Source organism: Nycticebus coucang, chromosome 7, assembly GCF_027406575.1.
Source record: "Nycticebus coucang isolate mNycCou1 chromosome 7, mNycCou1.pri, whole genome shotgun sequence".
In the NCBI taxonomy this organism is placed as follows: Eukaryota; Metazoa; Chordata; class Mammalia; order Primates; family Lorisidae; genus Nycticebus; species Nycticebus coucang.
The window spans coordinates 97,498,716-97,517,236 of record NC_069786.1 but is presented as its reverse complement, the minus strand read 5'-3'; the positions used below and the strand labels follow the sequence as shown (position 1 = coordinate 97,517,236).

At 39.2% G+C, this 18,521-nt stretch overlaps 1 protein-coding gene across 10 annotated transcripts in view; it reads right to left on the bottom strand.

Moving 5' to 3' along the window:
- The window catches only part of SPATS2L (spermatogenesis associated serine rich 2 like), a 183,926-nt gene that overhangs the window by 24,232 nt on the left and 141,173 nt on the right, over positions 1-18,521 (bottom strand). For 7 of the 10 annotated variants that reach the window (XM_053596709.1, XM_053596714.1, XM_053596712.1 and 4 more), the window contains 2 exons: positions 12,157-12,363; positions 10,633-10,768 (listed from right to left, as the gene is read on the bottom strand). In XM_053596709.1, coding sequence (XP_053452684.1) covers positions 10,633-10,768; positions 12,157-12,363 — 343 coding nt within the window. The remainder of the gene's footprint in view (positions 1-10,632; positions 10,769-12,156; positions 12,364-18,521) is intronic. The other 3 variants (XM_053596716.1, XM_053596717.1, XM_053596715.1) reach the window with 1 other exon arrangement.

Sequence of the window (18,521 nt, the reverse complement as noted above, 5' to 3'; positions counted from 1 at the left end):
AAGGGCCTAGGCACACGCCATCGTGGTTGCTGAAAACGAACGGAAATTGGAAGCGATTGGTAGAAGTATCAGAGATACTCACTCCATCCAACTCAAAGCAGGTTCCTGACTTGGCCCTCGGGTGAAAAGGGGAGGGGACTCTTCTTGTTTTAGGCCCTCTACCCGCACCTCCAGGAACCTCCAAGCTCACGTGCTGCCATTGCCCCAGCCCAGGCTTCCAAAGTTGATCGAATATTAAACATTTAAATTTTACGTACTCACTTTTTATTCCAAGATGTAGACTTTCCCAGTCATTGATATATAGATTAGCAATAGTATACATACATAATTTAGAAATGAGTTTTCCGATGTGGGAGGGATGTGCTCAAAATCCGTTTACGGATGGAGTGAGACCCAGGGAACGTACTCCTTCCAGAGCACACTGCGGGCTTTTGTGCATCTGGTCCCTTGTGTGGTTTCTTCCCGCATGGAATCTTCTCTGCCTTCTCATGTCCCCTGAGATCTGAGAGTAGACAAGCTCCTTCCCCAGAGCACAGCTCCATTCCAGCTCATCTGTGTCTGCACCCACTAGACCTTGGGCCGTCTTTATTCCTCAGTCTTTTCAGCAATGCTTCAAATGTCATCCCCAGGCACGGACATTCGCACTCGCTGTCCCCATTAAATGCAGATTCCTGGGTCCCACCCCTACACTCATGGAACCGTAATCTCTTGGAATGGGGTCTTGTGCGTGAGAAGATTTGAAAAGTGCCTGCTTGGCACACATTCCTCTACCTCAAATGGATGAATGAAGACAGGGGAAGAGAGAGGTAGAGACGCCTGGCAAGACTTGAAAGGGGAAGGACAGCTGTTTGGGTGGCAACCGTGGTCATTCACAGCTGGAGATCTTTTTGTTTTACTTTTCATCAAACAATAAACAGTAAAAATTGTGATGAAATATCCATATCTCAAAGCTGAGATCCACTGCACGCTAAGTAAACAGAAAGCTGGAAAAGGACAACTTCTTCCCAAGATCTTGGTCTAGAGGAAAAGAAATTTCCTAAATGCTACTCTGGAAGGGAAGAGAACAAACCTCAATTAATCATGTATCATGAGCTGGGCTAGTGATTTTCCAGCATGATCTGATAAATGTATTACCCTGTATAATACAAATTTTCATAAAACTTCTACAAAGTGATAGCAGTATCCTTATTTCATAGCTGAATAGGAGTTAAGAAATTCTAGCTTCAATGCTAGAGATGAGATGGAGCTGAGACTTAACCCTATTCTGTCTAGCCCTATACCCCATGTCTCCTAATTTAAGAGGTTAATAAACCTTGGAAAATACGGGTTTTATTAGAATACGGCCTAGTCAGAGTCAAGAGTTTACAGTCACGGGAAGAATAATGTAATACACGTAAAATGAATTCTATTACATTGGCTCTCTAGGCAAAGCCTTTCTGTATGATTTGTTGCTGTCTTCGATGACAAATTGCCCAAAACGACTCCTTAGTCTCACTGTACCATCCAATAAATAGAAATAAGCCCTAAGATCCGTTATGAAATTGTGATATAGGATGTCTCATTTTTAAACATTATAGTATATTTTGCATTTATACTAAAATATAAGAACTAATTCATCTTATTTTTTCCAATAAATATGGATTATGCTATAAATTAAAAGAGAAAGATTATACTCTAGTAACTTAATTCCTTTTTATCTTTTTATATGAGAATAAAAACTAACAATTTCTTTTTAGAAGTATGTTACCAGGCTGGTTGATTGGTAGCTTTCATTTGCTGAAAAAAATTGGAAATCTTTTTAGATTTCAAGCTGAAATCAAAAGCAACTTCATGTCCTCCAGCTCTTATTGTGGGTCTATTATTCCTCAAGAAGGCTACGGTGCCAGCAAAGCTGACTTCCAGTGCTCAGTATATGGCTGCTGTAATGTATGGAGGTAATCCACACGTGTAGCTCAGGAAGGCTGTTACTACGAGGAACTATTTATGCTGGTTTCCTGGGGACTGTACCTAAACTGAAAAGGCCAGTTCCGCGCTTTCTGTATTTATCAACCTGCCCTTCCTGCACACCAACTGATTCATTCAGCCCTTGCAGAGGCCCTGGGGAAACATCTATTGCAGAGAAAAACCTCAGGGAGAAAAGAAAATAGGAAAAGAGAAGCTTTCACCTCCAAAGAGTGAGCTATGCCTATTTAGAAAGACATGTATTCACAAATGAGGCAAGGTCTGAAACACACTGGACCACTGGGACTTGCCTTAGTCACAAAGTCACAGGAACCTTGCGTTTTCCCATCTTAGATAGTATTTGCCCTTTTCACAATTTCAGAATGGATCCTGAGCTTATTTCTGTTTATTGGACTGGTGCAGAGTGAGGAAAAGGAGTCATTTTGGGCAATTTTTCACCTAGACAGCAATAAAAGCCATACACATGGCTCTCTTGAGGCATAAATATATTTATTACCTCTTCCATTGTCTCTTGGTTTCCTTGGGAAGTGGACATTCATCCCCATACCGTGTATTCTTTTAGTATTCCAGCATAGGAGCAAATATTGGGTGTGGGGAGAAGGAACAAGTTTGTTTAATTTCCTTTGCTGGGTGCTTTGCACAAGTCACGAGCAGGTGGGAATTTAGAAAAACCATTTGATGAGAAGGAAAGGGATTAGTCCAAAAGTCTTGTTTGTACAGGTTTTGATCAATGAAAACATCGTATTCATATCCAGACCAGAAAGACATAAAGGCATTTTAGTAAAACTGTTTTAAAATAAAAACACACTCCAAACTCTTGATTTTATTAAAAAACAAAAACAAGAACACACAACCGAAACTCAATCTTTTGTCTTCACTGCATGCTTAGTCAAAGGAACTGGCCAAAACTAGTAATCATTTAATATATTCCTGATAATTAAGTAGGGTATTGAAAGCTTTGTAAAATTATTATATAATAATGCCAAATGACTGACAGGGCTCCTGAAGTTGGCTCTCCTACTGATAATCCCATTATAAACACGCCTTGCTGAATGGCTCAGAGAAAAGCATCGTTCTATTACAGCACAACAGACACGCTCCGTTCCAGCGTGTATACCAGGGGTGTTTACTATTTCAGCTACATTGGTTGGATAATGGAATCTCTACTCATTACTCACATGCTCTGTGTGACTGAACTCAAGAGCCAAGTTTGCTTATTGTCCCAGCATCTATTTTGTGACACAGATCTGATTCTAGGACTTGTTTCTTCTGCTACATATTTCCCCCATACTTATTAAAGTATATATTGCTCCACAATACCAATGATTCTCTTAATTAAGAGAGAGTAATTAAAGGGTCAACAGGTATTTGTTGGACCACTATTGAAACATAAGACATGCAAAAAGACCTTCTATTTCATTCCGTTTAAATAGCACAAGGGCTGGCACACCTGAGCATGTCACTGGCCTCACAGTAGTTGGACAGATGCCGGGTCTGCCCAAGAACACCAAGTGATACAGCTGCCTGGCCAACGCCAAAGAACAGACATTTCTCAAACAGACATTTAATGGAACAGTTCCCTACTGTATTTATCTTACATGCCTCAGATCTTCATCTTAATCCTGGTCTCCACCGCGATAGGTGCTTTCATTGCAAAATGAGAAAAAGACTCAGGTAGAATCTGAACAGCTAATGAAAGCGACTGCCTATCATTAGCCACAACTTTCATTTCTTAATTTTTCCATTTTCTTCCAAAGACTGAGTTGAATTCTATAATGAAAGACAAAGAAGTAAAGCCCTCACATTTCTTCATGTCAATATCATTGTTTTTCCTATATCAATGAAGCCGAAATATGATTCTACCTTTAAAATGTGTAGCTAGAGGATTTATGTTTCAAGAAAAAAACACACAACTTTCTATGCATTGATATGGAGAAAGAAGGTGCTATAGTATGGTTTCTGGTTATGTAAGTGATTGGGAAGGAAATTCCCTCTCCTACCTCCAGAGGTGGCTTAGGCGGGCAACTTAGAGGCAGACAGAGAGTCAGGGGTGTTGTAGGGCAGGAGCTCCATCGTGGCCAGCAGGACAGAGGATGTACTCTGACTCTCATTTTCCTCTCAGCCAGGCTCTCCCAGAACTGTGGGCATCTTGGGCCAGAGAATTCTTGGTCATGGTAGGGGTGAGGAGGGGGCTATCTGTGCCTTCTGAAATAGTTAACAGTGTCCCGGCCTCTCTAGTGCTGCCTCTGGCACTCCCTCCCTGTGGTTGTGATAGCCAAAATGATTTCCAGACCAACTATCTCCTGGGGGACAAATTCCTTCCCTGAGAAGGAAGGTCTTGCTCTGCACTCAGACATATCACTCTCTTTGCAGGACCCTCCACCTGCAGTTTTGAACCACAAAAGCCAAGTGAATCAGCTGGGTTTTCTTTTTTCTTTTTTTAAAAAAGTACATTCCCAGGATCATTCCAGGCCAGTGGAATCAGTTATCTCTAGGGCTGGCACTTAGGTATGGGATGACCACGAAACTCTTAGGAGTTTTTAATTCCAATGTATACGCATATACTTTAGTATGGAAAGAAGTAAATTTTAACTTACACGCATCATCTTTCAATGTTAAGTTATTTATAAAGACAACAAATAAATAACCCAAAGGACACAGTAAAGCTGGGCTTTTACAGGTATCATTCTTTGGAGAGCCAGCTATCAAACAAAAGTAGCTAAAATTTGGAGAAGGGCAGGAAGCAACCCATGTGGCAAAAATCAGCTGTGATAAACTTGCAAAAGCAAAGAAAAACGGCCTTATATGGACTCTAAAGCGGCTCCAAGGACACAGCTTTCAACAATTTTATGTTATTTGGGCATCCAAGGAGCAGCAAAGTGGGAATATGGGAAAGACCGTCACATCGCTTATTCTGAAATGCAACAGCCCTGCTGGTAATCTCTGGGAGGCCTTCTCACATTGACATCCTAGAAAAAGGGCACAATATTTAAAGCATCACAGTGATGACATCTGTGTGCGTGTGGCCACCCTGTTGATCACCCTGATAATCTGTGCATGGCTTTGCTTGGCTACCAGCAGGGCTGCAGTAGCAGATGAGAGGGATTTGAGGGATAAGAAAGATAAACTATCTCAAAATAGCTTTTTCATCGGCCTGAAATTTCCACTTTTAGAGTTCTTTTGGCTGGGGGAGAGCGTCTCAAGAGCATTCGTTAACATGCAAATATGTCACTTTCTCGGGGGAGGACACATGGTCATCAAAAGGATGAGTCAGTAGTTACACAAGACAAATGCATTTCTATGGCAAAAAGAAAGGAAAGGGCCGTGGGGGTGCTGTTCTAAGTGTACAAGGCAGTGGAGGTGTCGCTGGGAGGGGCCTGGCCTGCAGGAGGAAGCAGAGGCCTTCCCCGTCTACGCCGTGGAGGAGGAGACTCCAAGAGAGGGAAAGCGGGCGGCACAGGAAGGGGAAGTGGGCAGGGGTTCAGGCTGGGGGGGCTGGAACTCCTGACCTATTTTCAAATCCTGTTTGGGCCAGACCTGGCAGTGCTTCAGGAAAAAAGAAACACAAAGCACTGGAACTTCTGGCCCTTTTACAGAGAACATGTGCTTCCACTGATTTTCCTTTCCTATGTGAAAGCAAAGCAGCCCGAGAACACTGCCCCCTCCGGCCCTGATCCTCTGCAACCCCTTTATTCCATCCTCACCCAGTACATGCTAGCCCATTGGCTCATCATCAGCTTCCATTTTCTTCCAGAGTGCTTTTAATTAGATGTTAAATTGACAATAGCACCTGACAGAATTTTTATAGCTCTGTTTTGAAATCCCCTTCCCCAGCATATGGCAGAACTATCAAGTATTATTCTCCTTCCTCCGTGGTTTTTGAGTGGAACGTTTTAGTGCTCATTTTAAGCCTTCACAATCAACTTGACACACACACACAGAGATCTGTAATGAGAAGCTAGACTAGTTTGCATACAGAACAATGAAATCTGGCATCTATGATTCCAAAGGATGAATATTTTCCAGTTGTGGTGGAAGGACAGCACAGTAAAGAGAAACCAGCTGTTTCACGTTAGCTCCTGATGTGATTTTTCGCACAGATGCTCACGCTGCAGAATTTATTTTCTGTTAATACATATTGGGAGAGCATTGTGTTATCTTTGTTCTCCACTTACACCCCTGATTCCTTCTGGGAACCGAGAATCCTCCATGTTCTGGCCATGTATGTAACTGTGTCTTGGTTAAATGCCAGCTTTGATTTTATATTTTAGCTACTTAATAGTTTCCTTCAATAACTGTATTGAACAAATCATTCTTCATGGCCTGATTGGGAAAGATAATCATTTAGCTCATTTTACCTTGACATGTGCTTACTTGGTATTGAGGATGTGCAAATAACTGCTTTCTCCCAGCCTCTTGAAATCATCATTCTCATGAATTCCAAGAGTATTTTTTTGTGAAATTTAGTCAAGTAGGACTTTACACACTTGAGCTGACACTTGAGTAGCAAGGGGAATATTTAGAGTATTTTACCTAAGAGTTCCTATTTCTCAACTATACACAAGATCTAAGTACATTGGGGTTAAGAGAAGCATTTCACCTGTTTGAAAGCCCATTTTTGCTCTCTCAATAACTTTTTAAAATTTTAATGTAACTAGAAATTAAATAAAATTCAAAGTCCATACTGAATTTTGAGCTAGGTATAAAACAGTATTGTGCCATGCTGGAAATTTTAGAAACTGTTTGATAGTCCTAAAATTAAATAAATTACTTGCCCATAAACCTCAGTTGTTTTGAATAAGCTGGAAGTAAGGAGGCACATTTCAAAATTATTTTTTAACTTCATTTTCTTTTCATTTCTAAATTATCATAATAAATTTAAATTTTATTTTTTCAAAGAGGTTATAAAATTTTATTTAGAAAGAAAATAATCATGTTTAAAAAAGCATAGAGTTAACAATGAAGAAATTAATACAAATAGGAAAGTCCTTAAATAAAAAGAAGAGGTTAAAAAAAAAAAAAAAGAGAAGTGGGTGGCCCAAAGCGGGGAAAGAGGAAAAGGAACTGAAGAGGAATGCATATGTCCATGTCTTCTGAATCTAGATACACCCTATGATGCAATCCTGAGGTTACAATCATATTAAAATGAATGGTGCTACATACAAAGTTCTCTCTAATGCTTAAAGTATATGATTTCACTGTCAATAGGAAAGCTTCATTTAAGAAAGAAATTCAAGATTTTTTAAAAAAAATTCATCATTTTCTCCCCCTTGGAAAACAAGAAGGAGGCTTTATTCAAGTACATCACCATATTTGCTGGGCTGCAGACATATTTGGAATCAATGCAAAGTTTTTCCATTTGGCAGACATGCATGTAAATGGTTGATGTAAAAAAACCAGTACCTTGGTTTTATTTTTAAGTTAACATTTATGGAATTATTGTAAGACCATTTTTTACTAAGGGTTAGAAAGCACAAAACAAGTGCTGATGTTTACTCACTTTATAGCAACAGCATACCAGAAATGGCTGATCTAAATGTTTTCTTCTTGGGTTTGGAGCAAAAAGTGCCATTTTTTTTTTAAGTAAGTGGCTTTTAAACAACAGCATGGCTTGGCAGAGCTCATTCAGAAGGAATCCTTTCCATCAGCTTAAAACCCGATGTGAATTACAAGTAGAGAAAAGATAACACAACTTCCCTCGGTGCTGTCTTTCCTGGCCCCCACGCTTTTAGCTCCTGAGGAGTAACGCACTCAAAGAATCTGTTATAAACCTCAAGATGTCTTGTGACCCATGAGATGTTCATTTTTTTATTTTTTTTTTTGTGATGTTCATTTTACTAAGAAATAAAATAAGAAGTACTCAGAGCAGCTGGAGGAGAGAGAGGTAATTCAAGGTCATTGCTACACTTTGTCAATTAGCGTGTGAGTCACTCAGATGGAAGGTATACACACGCCTCAGAGGACGAGGTGATTCTAAAATGCACACAAAAGAATAAGACAGAGTAGTCTTCTCTGAGCAGCTAGCTAATGCCTTCAGACAAGGGCTGGCAAGCTACAACCCCACGGCAGGATCTGGCCCACTGTATTTTTGTTTCCTCCAGGGCTGCCTTTGTGCCGCAGTAGCAGAGCTGTGCAGTTACACAGAGACCATAAGCCCATATTGCTCAAGGCAATTACTAGCTGGCCCCATAAAGTCTGCTGACCCCAGCTCTAGAGAACAGGCCTGGAAGTTGGTGTCCTTACACAGAGTAGGGTGACTTACTTAGGAAGTTAGATTGTAAAGGTCATATGACTATAAAATAATAATAGTGATAACACCTTTCATTGGTGTGGCATCTTTAACTTAGTGCTCAATCGTATCCTCAGAGCTGCTCTGAGCTATTCACTAGGTTATAGTCTGATGAAACAGAAGGGGTCCAGTGACATCCACATGCTATGATGAGGGGAGGGAGGTGAAGCACAGTGAGCCTTGAAGCACCTGTAAGGGGCTGAACAACTGGAAGGACATGATTTTCTCTCAAGTTCCTGGTGTCTTCTGCACCCTCAGGATCTTATAGTACATGTAGCAGCTGGTTTAATATTCATGAATTTTACATTAGGTTACTGTTAAGCTTAATATTTAGTTTTATGCAACTCAATAGTTTCTGCTAAAAAGCACATCCATGTTGAAGTAAGGACCTGGGATAGGAAAAACATGCAGAAGATGTGATCGAACTCTAAATCACAGAAGGCCAGCGAGATAATAGGGACCATGCCCAGCCTGGGCATTACAGATGTGTGTTTTCTTTCACCTACGTTTCTTTTCTCTCTTTTGGTGTTAGCACCTTGATTCTCTGCTGGAGAACCATGGCTCTTCCTTTCTTAGTGTGTGGGGTTAAGGTGAAGTCATCCAGCTGCTAACTCTGTGGAAAGGGCATGACTCCAGCCTGGCTGCTGGGCAGATTCCAGCTCTCACGCACAGTGATTGGTTTTGAGACAGATGTATGAACCAACCCAGCCAATAAACTTTTGCTGGAATGATGGGGGTAAAACCTTCATCTCAGATCTTAGGGACTAAGTAGTCCGTAAGTTGGGAGTCACAGGAGGTGGTGGAGGGGGTCCTCTTGGCTGTCACCTGGAGAGATGTTGCCTAAGAATGAAGGGAGAACTGAGCAGAAGGAGGGGACTGGGGCAACCCCGAGAGAGGGACAGGGGCGATGGCAGAGAGAGAGAAACTGAATCCTGAGAAGATAATTCCAGTATAGAACCAAATTCATCTTCTGGAATCTTCATATACTTCAGCCAATACATTCTCTTATGTCTTTAACTTGTGTGACTTGGTTTCTCCCACTTGAAACTGAAAGAGTCCTAACGGGTACACCAAGAACATTTTTCTACTGGTGAAAACTAAACCTTTCCTAACAGATATTTAATTTCAGTTGTGGACATGAAGAAACATACAGGGCTCAAAGAAATGCCTTCCATCAAAATCAGTTTCAGGGCTGGGCAGAGTGGAACCAAACCCTCTTGGTGCATCATTTTTTTTTTTTTTTCTTCCCCATCTACACTCATTGATCACATTCCATGTCATAGCTTTTATTTATTTATGTTTTTTTTTTTTTTGTAGAGACAGAGTCTCACTGTACCGCCCTCGGGTAGAGTGCCATGGCGTCACACAGCTCACAGCAACCTCTAACTCTTGGGCTTAAGCGATTCTCTTGCCTCAGCCTCCCAAGCAGCTGGGACTACAGGCGCCCGCCACAAGGCCCAGCTATTTTTTTGTTGCAGTTTGGCTGGGGCTGGGTTTGAACCCGCCACCCTCGGCATATGGGGCCGGTGCCCTACTCACTGAGCCACAGGCGCCGCCCCTAGTGCACCATTTCTTAATTCTAGTCTTAAGGATGCGCAAGACTTGAATTCTATCATTAAGCTTACAGATGATGTTTCTGAGTTTTGTTAAGGGAATTTTTCTTATGTTAGAATTATAGTGCTCAAAAATATTTTTTTAGTAGCAATCATGATATTAGCCTTTCAGGGATTTGCTAAAGATATTATTATTATTATTATTATTTTTATTAAATCATAGCTGTGTACATTGATATAATCATGGGGCATCATTTACTAGCTTCACAGACCGTTTGACACACTTTCATCACACTGGTTAACGTAGCCTTCCTGGCATTTTCTCAGTTACTGTGCCAAGACACTTACATTCCACATTTACCAAGTTTCACATATACCCTTGTAAGATGCACCGCTGGTGTAATCCCACCAATCCCCTTCCCTCTACCCACCTCCCCGCTCCCTCCCCTCCCTTTCCCCCTTCCCCCTATTCTTAGGTTGTAACTGGGTTATAGCTTTCATGTGAAAACCCTAAATTAGTTTCATAGTAGGGCTGAGTACATTGGGTACTTTTTTGAAGTTTTGTTCTATCTCATTCACATACTTTGGGGCCAACTCTAATGAATTATGTCTACCAGGTTACTTTTTATCCAAATACTTTATCATCTTTTTTATTCCCAAGATATATCCTTCTGCCTGCAGGGGTTTAAAAGAATCTGCTGGAGAGTTATTCTGTCATGTTTATGTATTAAATAAACAACATTTTCCATCTGATGCTTTTACCTATCTCAACAGCTCAAGCCCCATAAATTTATAGTTCATTTACGGCTCCTAAGTCAAATTACTCACCAGTTGTGTAATTCAGCAAAGGCAGCTTTGATCTTCTTCACGGAACTGTCCACTTCGTCCTTGATCATGATGCGGTATCTAGTGAGGGAGACAGTGCAGCGTTGCAAATCCTTCACTGATTTCTCAATATTTGGGCCTAAAATTGATGTTAAGAAAAAGAATTGTTAACTTGACCACTTTATCCTTTCTTGTAAGCAAAACAACAAAACAAAGCAACTAACCCACCAATAAAAGAGATTCATCTTTCTTTCTTCTCTGTTTTTCTTTTAAATCAGCCATCATAAGCACTAAATCTTTTGCTTTTCAATGAAAAAAAAAGAAAGTTCTGCCAGGAGAATGTTTACAACCCAGAGTGGCGGTTCAGGTGGCACTTCAGACTGCCATTATTTCACCAGTGGGGGTCTCTGGCTGGGCCCTTTGGGGTATTCTTGTCTCCTGGGCTCTAGGGAAAAAGATCATCATGTTCTATCACAAACAGCAGCGTCTTAGAATCCGATATGTCTAACGACCATTTGTACTGCTGGCTTTCTCTATAAACACCACTTTGCATGGTTAAAAGCCAGCAGGGCTTTTGGAACAAGAAAATGACACAGAGATTGGGAGAGGTACAAATGAGCTAGAGAGAGGATGGAGCACTGGTGCCAGGTATGCTGGCCCTGGCCCCATCTTCCCGAGCCAGGCGTGTAATTAGAGCAGCGGTGCTGAGAGTGGCTCCATGGGTGCCTATCTCGTCTGATTTCCTGAAACTGCCACCGGGGTCTACAGATCATGGATAGCAAAGAGGCAGACTGTATTCATCCCAGGAAGGGCATGTTTCTTAGGAGAAAGAAATACCTCTCAAGAAAAGTGAGAAAGTATTTCAAACCAAAGCCAAGGAAATCAGATACAGCTAAGGCCGAATAAGAATAATATTATTTCATCTTCTGTGAATCAGAAAGGAAGTGGTTTATCCATTTCATTTTTAATACCAGTGATGTATCAAGTTTATCAAAACTCAAAAAATCATAATAATACGGCAGGTGAAATATAAAATCCTCTCTTCATTATTAAATGGTCTGAAAGGTCTGGCATAGAACTGAATTTCATGAGGAAGACCATAATCTGAAAAAGACAGGTCAGCCTGTAGACTCATCTTCATTCAATGCAAATCAAGAACTTGTATATAAGGGAAACATCAGTCTCTTTCAGCATTCACATTTTTAAAAGCGCTCCTGTATAAACTCTTGCTTTGTAAGATATTAGGGTAGAAGGTATTTGTGGTACAAGTTTATCCATGCCTACAAAGAGAAGAATGGCCATAGGAGAGCAGGGAAAGTGGATGTAATTCCATTTAAATATTCAAGACCTTTGATTAAATGGGAGGAATCACATCTGCCTTTTAATCTATGTGGGTCACAGGCAGAAATGCAATTTCACGTGCATTTCTCTTCACTAAGCCGCATCTTTCGGAAAGTTCTGTCATTCTGGCCCTTCTCTGTGTGTACAAAATATGTTGAATCATTTGTGCAAAAGAAATCACTTTACCTCTTTTCTTTGCCAGCTCATCTGGCTTTATTTCAAGATGAGCTGCAGGGGCATTGGACTTAACAGGAGATGTTTTTGCCTTAGGCTTGCTTGGGTTACAAGGCTGCTCAGCTGACCACTGTAGGCCATCTGACCTCTCTGCTGTTCCGTGTATAGGTTTGGGGTTCCCATCTAAGGATTGTTTCTGTTGCAGTAGTCTGTTGCCTTCTGTAAGAAAACACCAAACAATGACTGTGAAGTGATAAACTAAAAACACTGATGATAAAATGATGAGGGTGCCAAGATGTTTGTTTTTGTTTACATGCTGGCAATAATGCCTTTCGCTGCAAACAGTCAAGAAAGTGTTTTCATGGAATCCCCAGAAGATTGGAGGATATACTAGAAAGAGCCTTGTATTTAGAGTCAGAAGCCCCGGGTGTGTGTTTCGGCTCGGTAATTACTTGCAGAGTGACCCTGGGCCAGCCTCTGTACCTCTGTGAGCCTTAGTTTCCTCACCCGTAACTACCTAGGAAGGTTATTAAAGAGAATAGAGAAGATGAGCAGGGTTCCCCCTCACCCTCGTTCTAGTAAAGGCTTAGGAGTCTTTAACTATGATTTCACGCTGAGGCTTTAAAAACGTAGCCCTCCTCTCTCCAAGAGCTACAATAATGTCTCGTGGTATTTTATTCTGAATTAATCAAGGCAGAGGAGTGACTAGAGATAGGTCAAGAATGAAGTGACAACAAGTACTATAATCACTGCATCTAATTTATGGAGGGCTTAAATCAGGAAACATCATCCATAGTATCTCAACTATATTTAAAATCCAGGGAGTTAGATTCTCTCTAGAGCTTTAATAGTTGTGGCAATAAATTAGCAGCACGCCACTTTCAGCATCTTTTAAAGGCAGGTTCCTATTTAGTTATTGCTGGAGTGAATTAAATGGCCGCTTTGTGGTCTGAAGAGGAAACGTATCACCCTTAACATCTTACTACCGGAGAGCTTTGGGTGTAAAAAAAGGGAGGCCAGTGTGCTTTGGAAGGCCAGGCTCTTGGAGAAAGCTTGAAGAGTGCAGGGAGACCTAAGTTCTGACATCAGGGAGACCTAAGTTCTGACATTCTCCAAGCCTGGCATGATATTGTGGGAACGTCTTCACTTCTTTGGCTCATGCTCAAACACTGGGTCAACCCCAGGCCCTTTTTCAGATGGTCACCCCCATTTCCGCTTCTCTCCACTCCCAGAGTGCCTCATAAAAATGTCATGCATTATATTTTAACACAAGGTCTCCGTGTCTGACCCTCACCCCTGCCCTGCACAGGCTATGACCTTCTAGAGGGCAGACACTGAGTCCCATTCAGTTTTGAATCCCTGGTACTTGTGTGTGGCTCAATGGCTTTCTGTAGCATTATGATTGAATTAAAGTACATTCAAAATGATTTCATAGAAAAAAATGAGAACGATGAACACACTTCCTGACACTGCTGCAAATATTAGAGACCACACTTGAGGAAAGTAGAAAAGAATATGATCTGAGTCACAAACAACTCGCTTTTAGACACCAGCTCATTTACGACCAATATAATTTGACTCTACTTGAATCCATCATTCATAACACATATGTCAAGAAAACACAACATGCTTTTTATGTGCTGAATGATGAGTACCCTTAAAATTTTACTTATAGTACACAAAAAAATGTTCAGCAAAGGCAGTAAACAAAGTGAGCACTAAAAACATCATTTCCTCCAGCAATAAAACAGATTCTAATGGTAGTAGGCAATTTTATCTTGAGTTATACTGCAGTGGAATTTCACTACGGGGCAGTGGTTTTCAAACTTCCCTGTGGAATGTTTCCCTTGGTACTCATTACACATGCTTTCCCCAAATCCACCATCGTGGATTTGGATTCAGCAGTGGGTCCAGGATTCTGTTCTGCATGTGATTCTGTCAAAGTGCAGATGGACAGTACCAGCCACCCCGAGAAACCCTACTGTAAAAGATGAGAAACTTATTTTATAATGACTTGATAAATGTTTGTGCTGAAACAGTGGGTAAGTCCAAGCTGGTTCCAACTCTTTCCCTCCTTAGATCCCAGCTGAGAGTCATTCTTGAGGAGACATCAGAAATTGAGAATTTAAAACACAGTGCATAATGTAGTAAATTAGTCGTATTCTTAAAAATAAGGGATTTATGTTAGAGCCTAACGGACCTTAGGCAATAGGAAAAAATTATTTTGTTGAAATGGAAAAGAACTTTTTAAAAAAGACAACCATGCAAAAGATCATTAACCTAGATCCGAAAATATTTTGTGTATCAGAGATCTCATATTTGGGCTATTGGTTTATTTCATCATTCTACTAACCATACTAATTGAGACATGCAAGACCACTATTTTTTTTTACTGGTGGAATCAACGAACACTTTAAAGGTTCTTGAAGACCACTTGGATATATCTGCACACTGGCTGTTTAGATCTGTCTCCAAGTACAGTAAAACACTGGGTCTCTTTCAGACGAAAACTGGTGGAGAGTTATGTAGGGATAACAGAATTAGGCTCATCTGGACCACAAATCTTGATACTTCCAACAATAGAATAATGGGAGTTCTTTCCCAGATACAGTGACTTTTCTCTAACATTTTAAGCCAGAAATACCATCAGTTCTCTATTTCTCTGGAATCCACTTGTAAACTGCAATAGACTATAGCTCAATGGGAGCTGGTTCACATAAACCTGCATTGTCCAGTAAGGTGTCCATTAGTCCCACAGAGCTACTGTGACTTGTCCAAATTGAGATGTGCCATTAAGTGTAAAAGACTTGTACCCTGAAACTTAAAGACTTAGTACAAAATAAGAAGTTAAAAACATTTTGTATAGTTTAAAAAATAGTAATAATACATGTTGAAATGATAATATTTTGAATATAAGCTAAATAGAACATATTGCCCAATTTAATTCACCTGTTTCTTTAAACTTTTAAAATGTAGCTACCAGAAAATATAAAATTATATATGCATTATATGTCTATTGGATAAAACTAATATAAAACACAAGGAGCATGAGATTGGTGATCTATGATGTACAATCGCTACTAATTTATATTCTAGAATAAAAGAGTATTTATTCCTCAATTGAATTCCTTAATTTAATTGCCTTAAAATAGCCTCCGCAATTTCCACATGAGAAAATTGGTGACAGGTGGTGTATGCCTTGTTTATCATTACTCTATATGCTTGGTACCTAGGAAGCACACGATAAATAACGAATTAATGAACAATCATTGCCTCAGCATTGTGCTTGTCTAGGGAGGGAGCCTAGTATGATATGAGTTTCTGGCTGTGTCTTTATCTAATATTCATCAGATCTATGAACCAGAGTAGCCACATCTTAGAAAAGTTATCTCTGGTTGGGAGTTCCCAATCTGCATAGGTTTCAATAAAAATTATATATACCAGGGTGCCAAAATATGAAATAAAATACACATTTTTAGAGATTTTGCTGGAAGTAAAATCAATCATTCCCCAAAAGTGTATGGATTGCAGGTACAATGGATGTGCATAGCATGTCTAGGTACACTTGACTGGTCACAGCACTTTCCATTCTACTTTGAAAAGTAATACAAAGATAGCATTGCTTAAAATGTGTACACATTTTTTGGCACCCTCTGTATTTCAGTGTAGACCTTGTCCATGTGTCTAAAAGTAACTTCTAGAAGCTTGTATTTTTGAATGCAACTATTACCTGAGTCTTCCTTTGATTAAAAATACTTATCAAATCCCAACATAGACAATGCATGACTTCCTGAATTATCATTTTGGCTTCTGATTCAATTGGACTCAACAAACACATATGGAGTGTTCACAATATGTTATCTCTGGCTTATTTATAGGAGATAAATGAGACAGTCTCTCTGACCTTAACAACTAGTATATTAAATGTGAAAAATGAATATAAGACTATACTATTAAAAATCCGAGTTGTTCTTTCCCATTGAATTGTCTTGGTACCTTTGTTAAAGATTAATTGACTACATGTGTGGGTCGGTTTCTGTATTCTATTCCACTGATACAGTGGTTGGTCCTCACATCACCACCATACTGTCTTGCTTGCTGTAAATATAGAACAAGACTTAATGTCAGATAATGTGTGTCTTCCAACTTTACTTTTCTATTTTTTTTTGGGGGGGGGGAACAGTTTCACTTTGTCACCCTCAGTAGAGTACTGTGGCTTCACAGCTCACAGCAACTTCAAACTCTTGGGCTTAAGCGATCCTCTTGCCTCAGCCTCCCGAGCAGCTGAGACTACAGGCCTCTACTATAGGTTCCTGCCACAATGCCCAGCTAGTTTTCTACTTTTTTTAACAGAGAAGGGGTCTCATTCTTGCTCAAGCTGGGATTCTTTGTTTTTCTTTTTCAAGGTTGTTTTGATTACCTTAAGTTCTTTGCATTTCAATATAAATTTAAGGATCAACTCACTTATTTCAACAAACATCGGTAGGATTTTGATAAGATTTGTGTTGAATCTGTAAATCAATTTGAGGGAAAGTTGTATCTTGACAACACCAGCATGCATCTTTTGACCCTTGAACATGACATATCATGCCATTTATTTAGGTTTTCTCTAATTTGCCTCAGTATCATTTTCTAGTTTTTAGTATTTTGTCTGTCTATAGTGAAATTTATTCCTAAATATTTTAGACTTTTTATGTTATTGTATATATTAAAAAAAATTTCACTTCCCAAATTTGGTTGCCTCCATACAGAAATATAATTATTTTTTTTACATGTTAAATTTGTATTTAGAGACTTTGTTTTTGTTTTTTTTTTTGTAGAGACAGAGTCTCACTTTATGGCCCTTGGTAGAGTGCTGTGGCGTCACACAGCTCACAGCAACCTCCAGCTCCTGGGCTTAAGCGATTCTCTTGCCTCAGCCTCCCGAGTAGCTGGGACTACAGGTGCCCGCCACAGCACCCAGCTATTTTTTTGTTGCAGTTTGGCCGGGACTGGGTTTGAACCTGCCACCCTGGGCATATGGGGCCGGCGCCCTACTCACTGAGCCACAGGCGCCACCCCTAGAGACTTTGTTAATTTCCTTATTAGTTCTAGTAGTTTTATTTATTTATTTATTTTGGTAGATTTCTTAAGATTAACTTTCTACGTGCACAATAATGACATCTGTCATGAAATTTAACTTCTTTCTTTCTAATCTTTCTTTGGCTTATTGGAGTGGCTAGAAATCCTAGTACAAAGGTAGAATCAGCATCCTTGTATTGTTCTTGATCTTTGGGAAATTACATTCAATATTCCACTAAGTATCACATTAGCTGTAGTGTTTCCATATATTTATTAGACTCAAGAAGTTCTCTTGCATTCCTATTTTGCTGATAGTTTTTAGTTTCATCAAGTGACGTTTTTATCTATGAAGATAATCATATGTTGGTCACTTAATTTGATAATATTTTGTTGAGGATTTTTGCTTCTTTATTCACAATATTGTTCTCTAATTGTCTTCTCTCATAATGACTTTGTGAGGTTTTGATAAGAGTTATGCTAAAATGTCTTTTTAGAAAAAATTTTTTTGTTGACCAAAGAATTTTTCAGAAGGTTTATTAATTTCTAAATTTTTGGAGATTTTCTAGTTATCTTATTGCCACTAATTGTTAATTTAATTCTATTATGGTCAGATACTATATTCTAAGGATTTTAGTATTATTAAATTTATTGAAACTTATTTCATGGTTCTATGACCAGTCTATTTTGGTAAAAATGCCACGTACTCTTGAAGTTGTTGGGTGTAGTGTCCTATAAATGCCAATTGAGTCAAGTTAGCTGATAGCATTGTTCACATCTTCTATATTCTTACTGATTTTTAATCTACTTGCTTTATCAGTTACTAAGAGCCTGGTGTTAAAATCTACAACTTTTGTGGATCTCTCTTTGTTTAGTTCTATCAATGATGCTTCACAGATTTTGAAGCTCTGTTATTCATAATATAAATTTAAAATTGTGCCTTTTTGATGAATCTATTTATTTCATATGAAATGACTCAATATCTCTAGCAATATTTCTTGTAGTAAAATTTTCTTTGCCTAGTGTTAATATAGCCATACCTACTTTATTATACTTTCGGTTTGGATAGCTTATCTTTCCCATCATTTAACTTTTGGCCTGTCTTTGTGTTTATATTAAAGTTCCTTTCTTAGAATATTCAGCACACAGTTGGGTCTTTTTATCCAGTCTGTCAATCTCTGCTTTTTAATTAAAAATTTTAGTCAATTTACATTTAATGTAATTATTGGTATTATTAGATTATATTTATTATTTTGAGTTATATTTTATTCTAAAATTTTTAAAAATTCCTTATTTTAGAGGTTGTTCTAAGGATTACA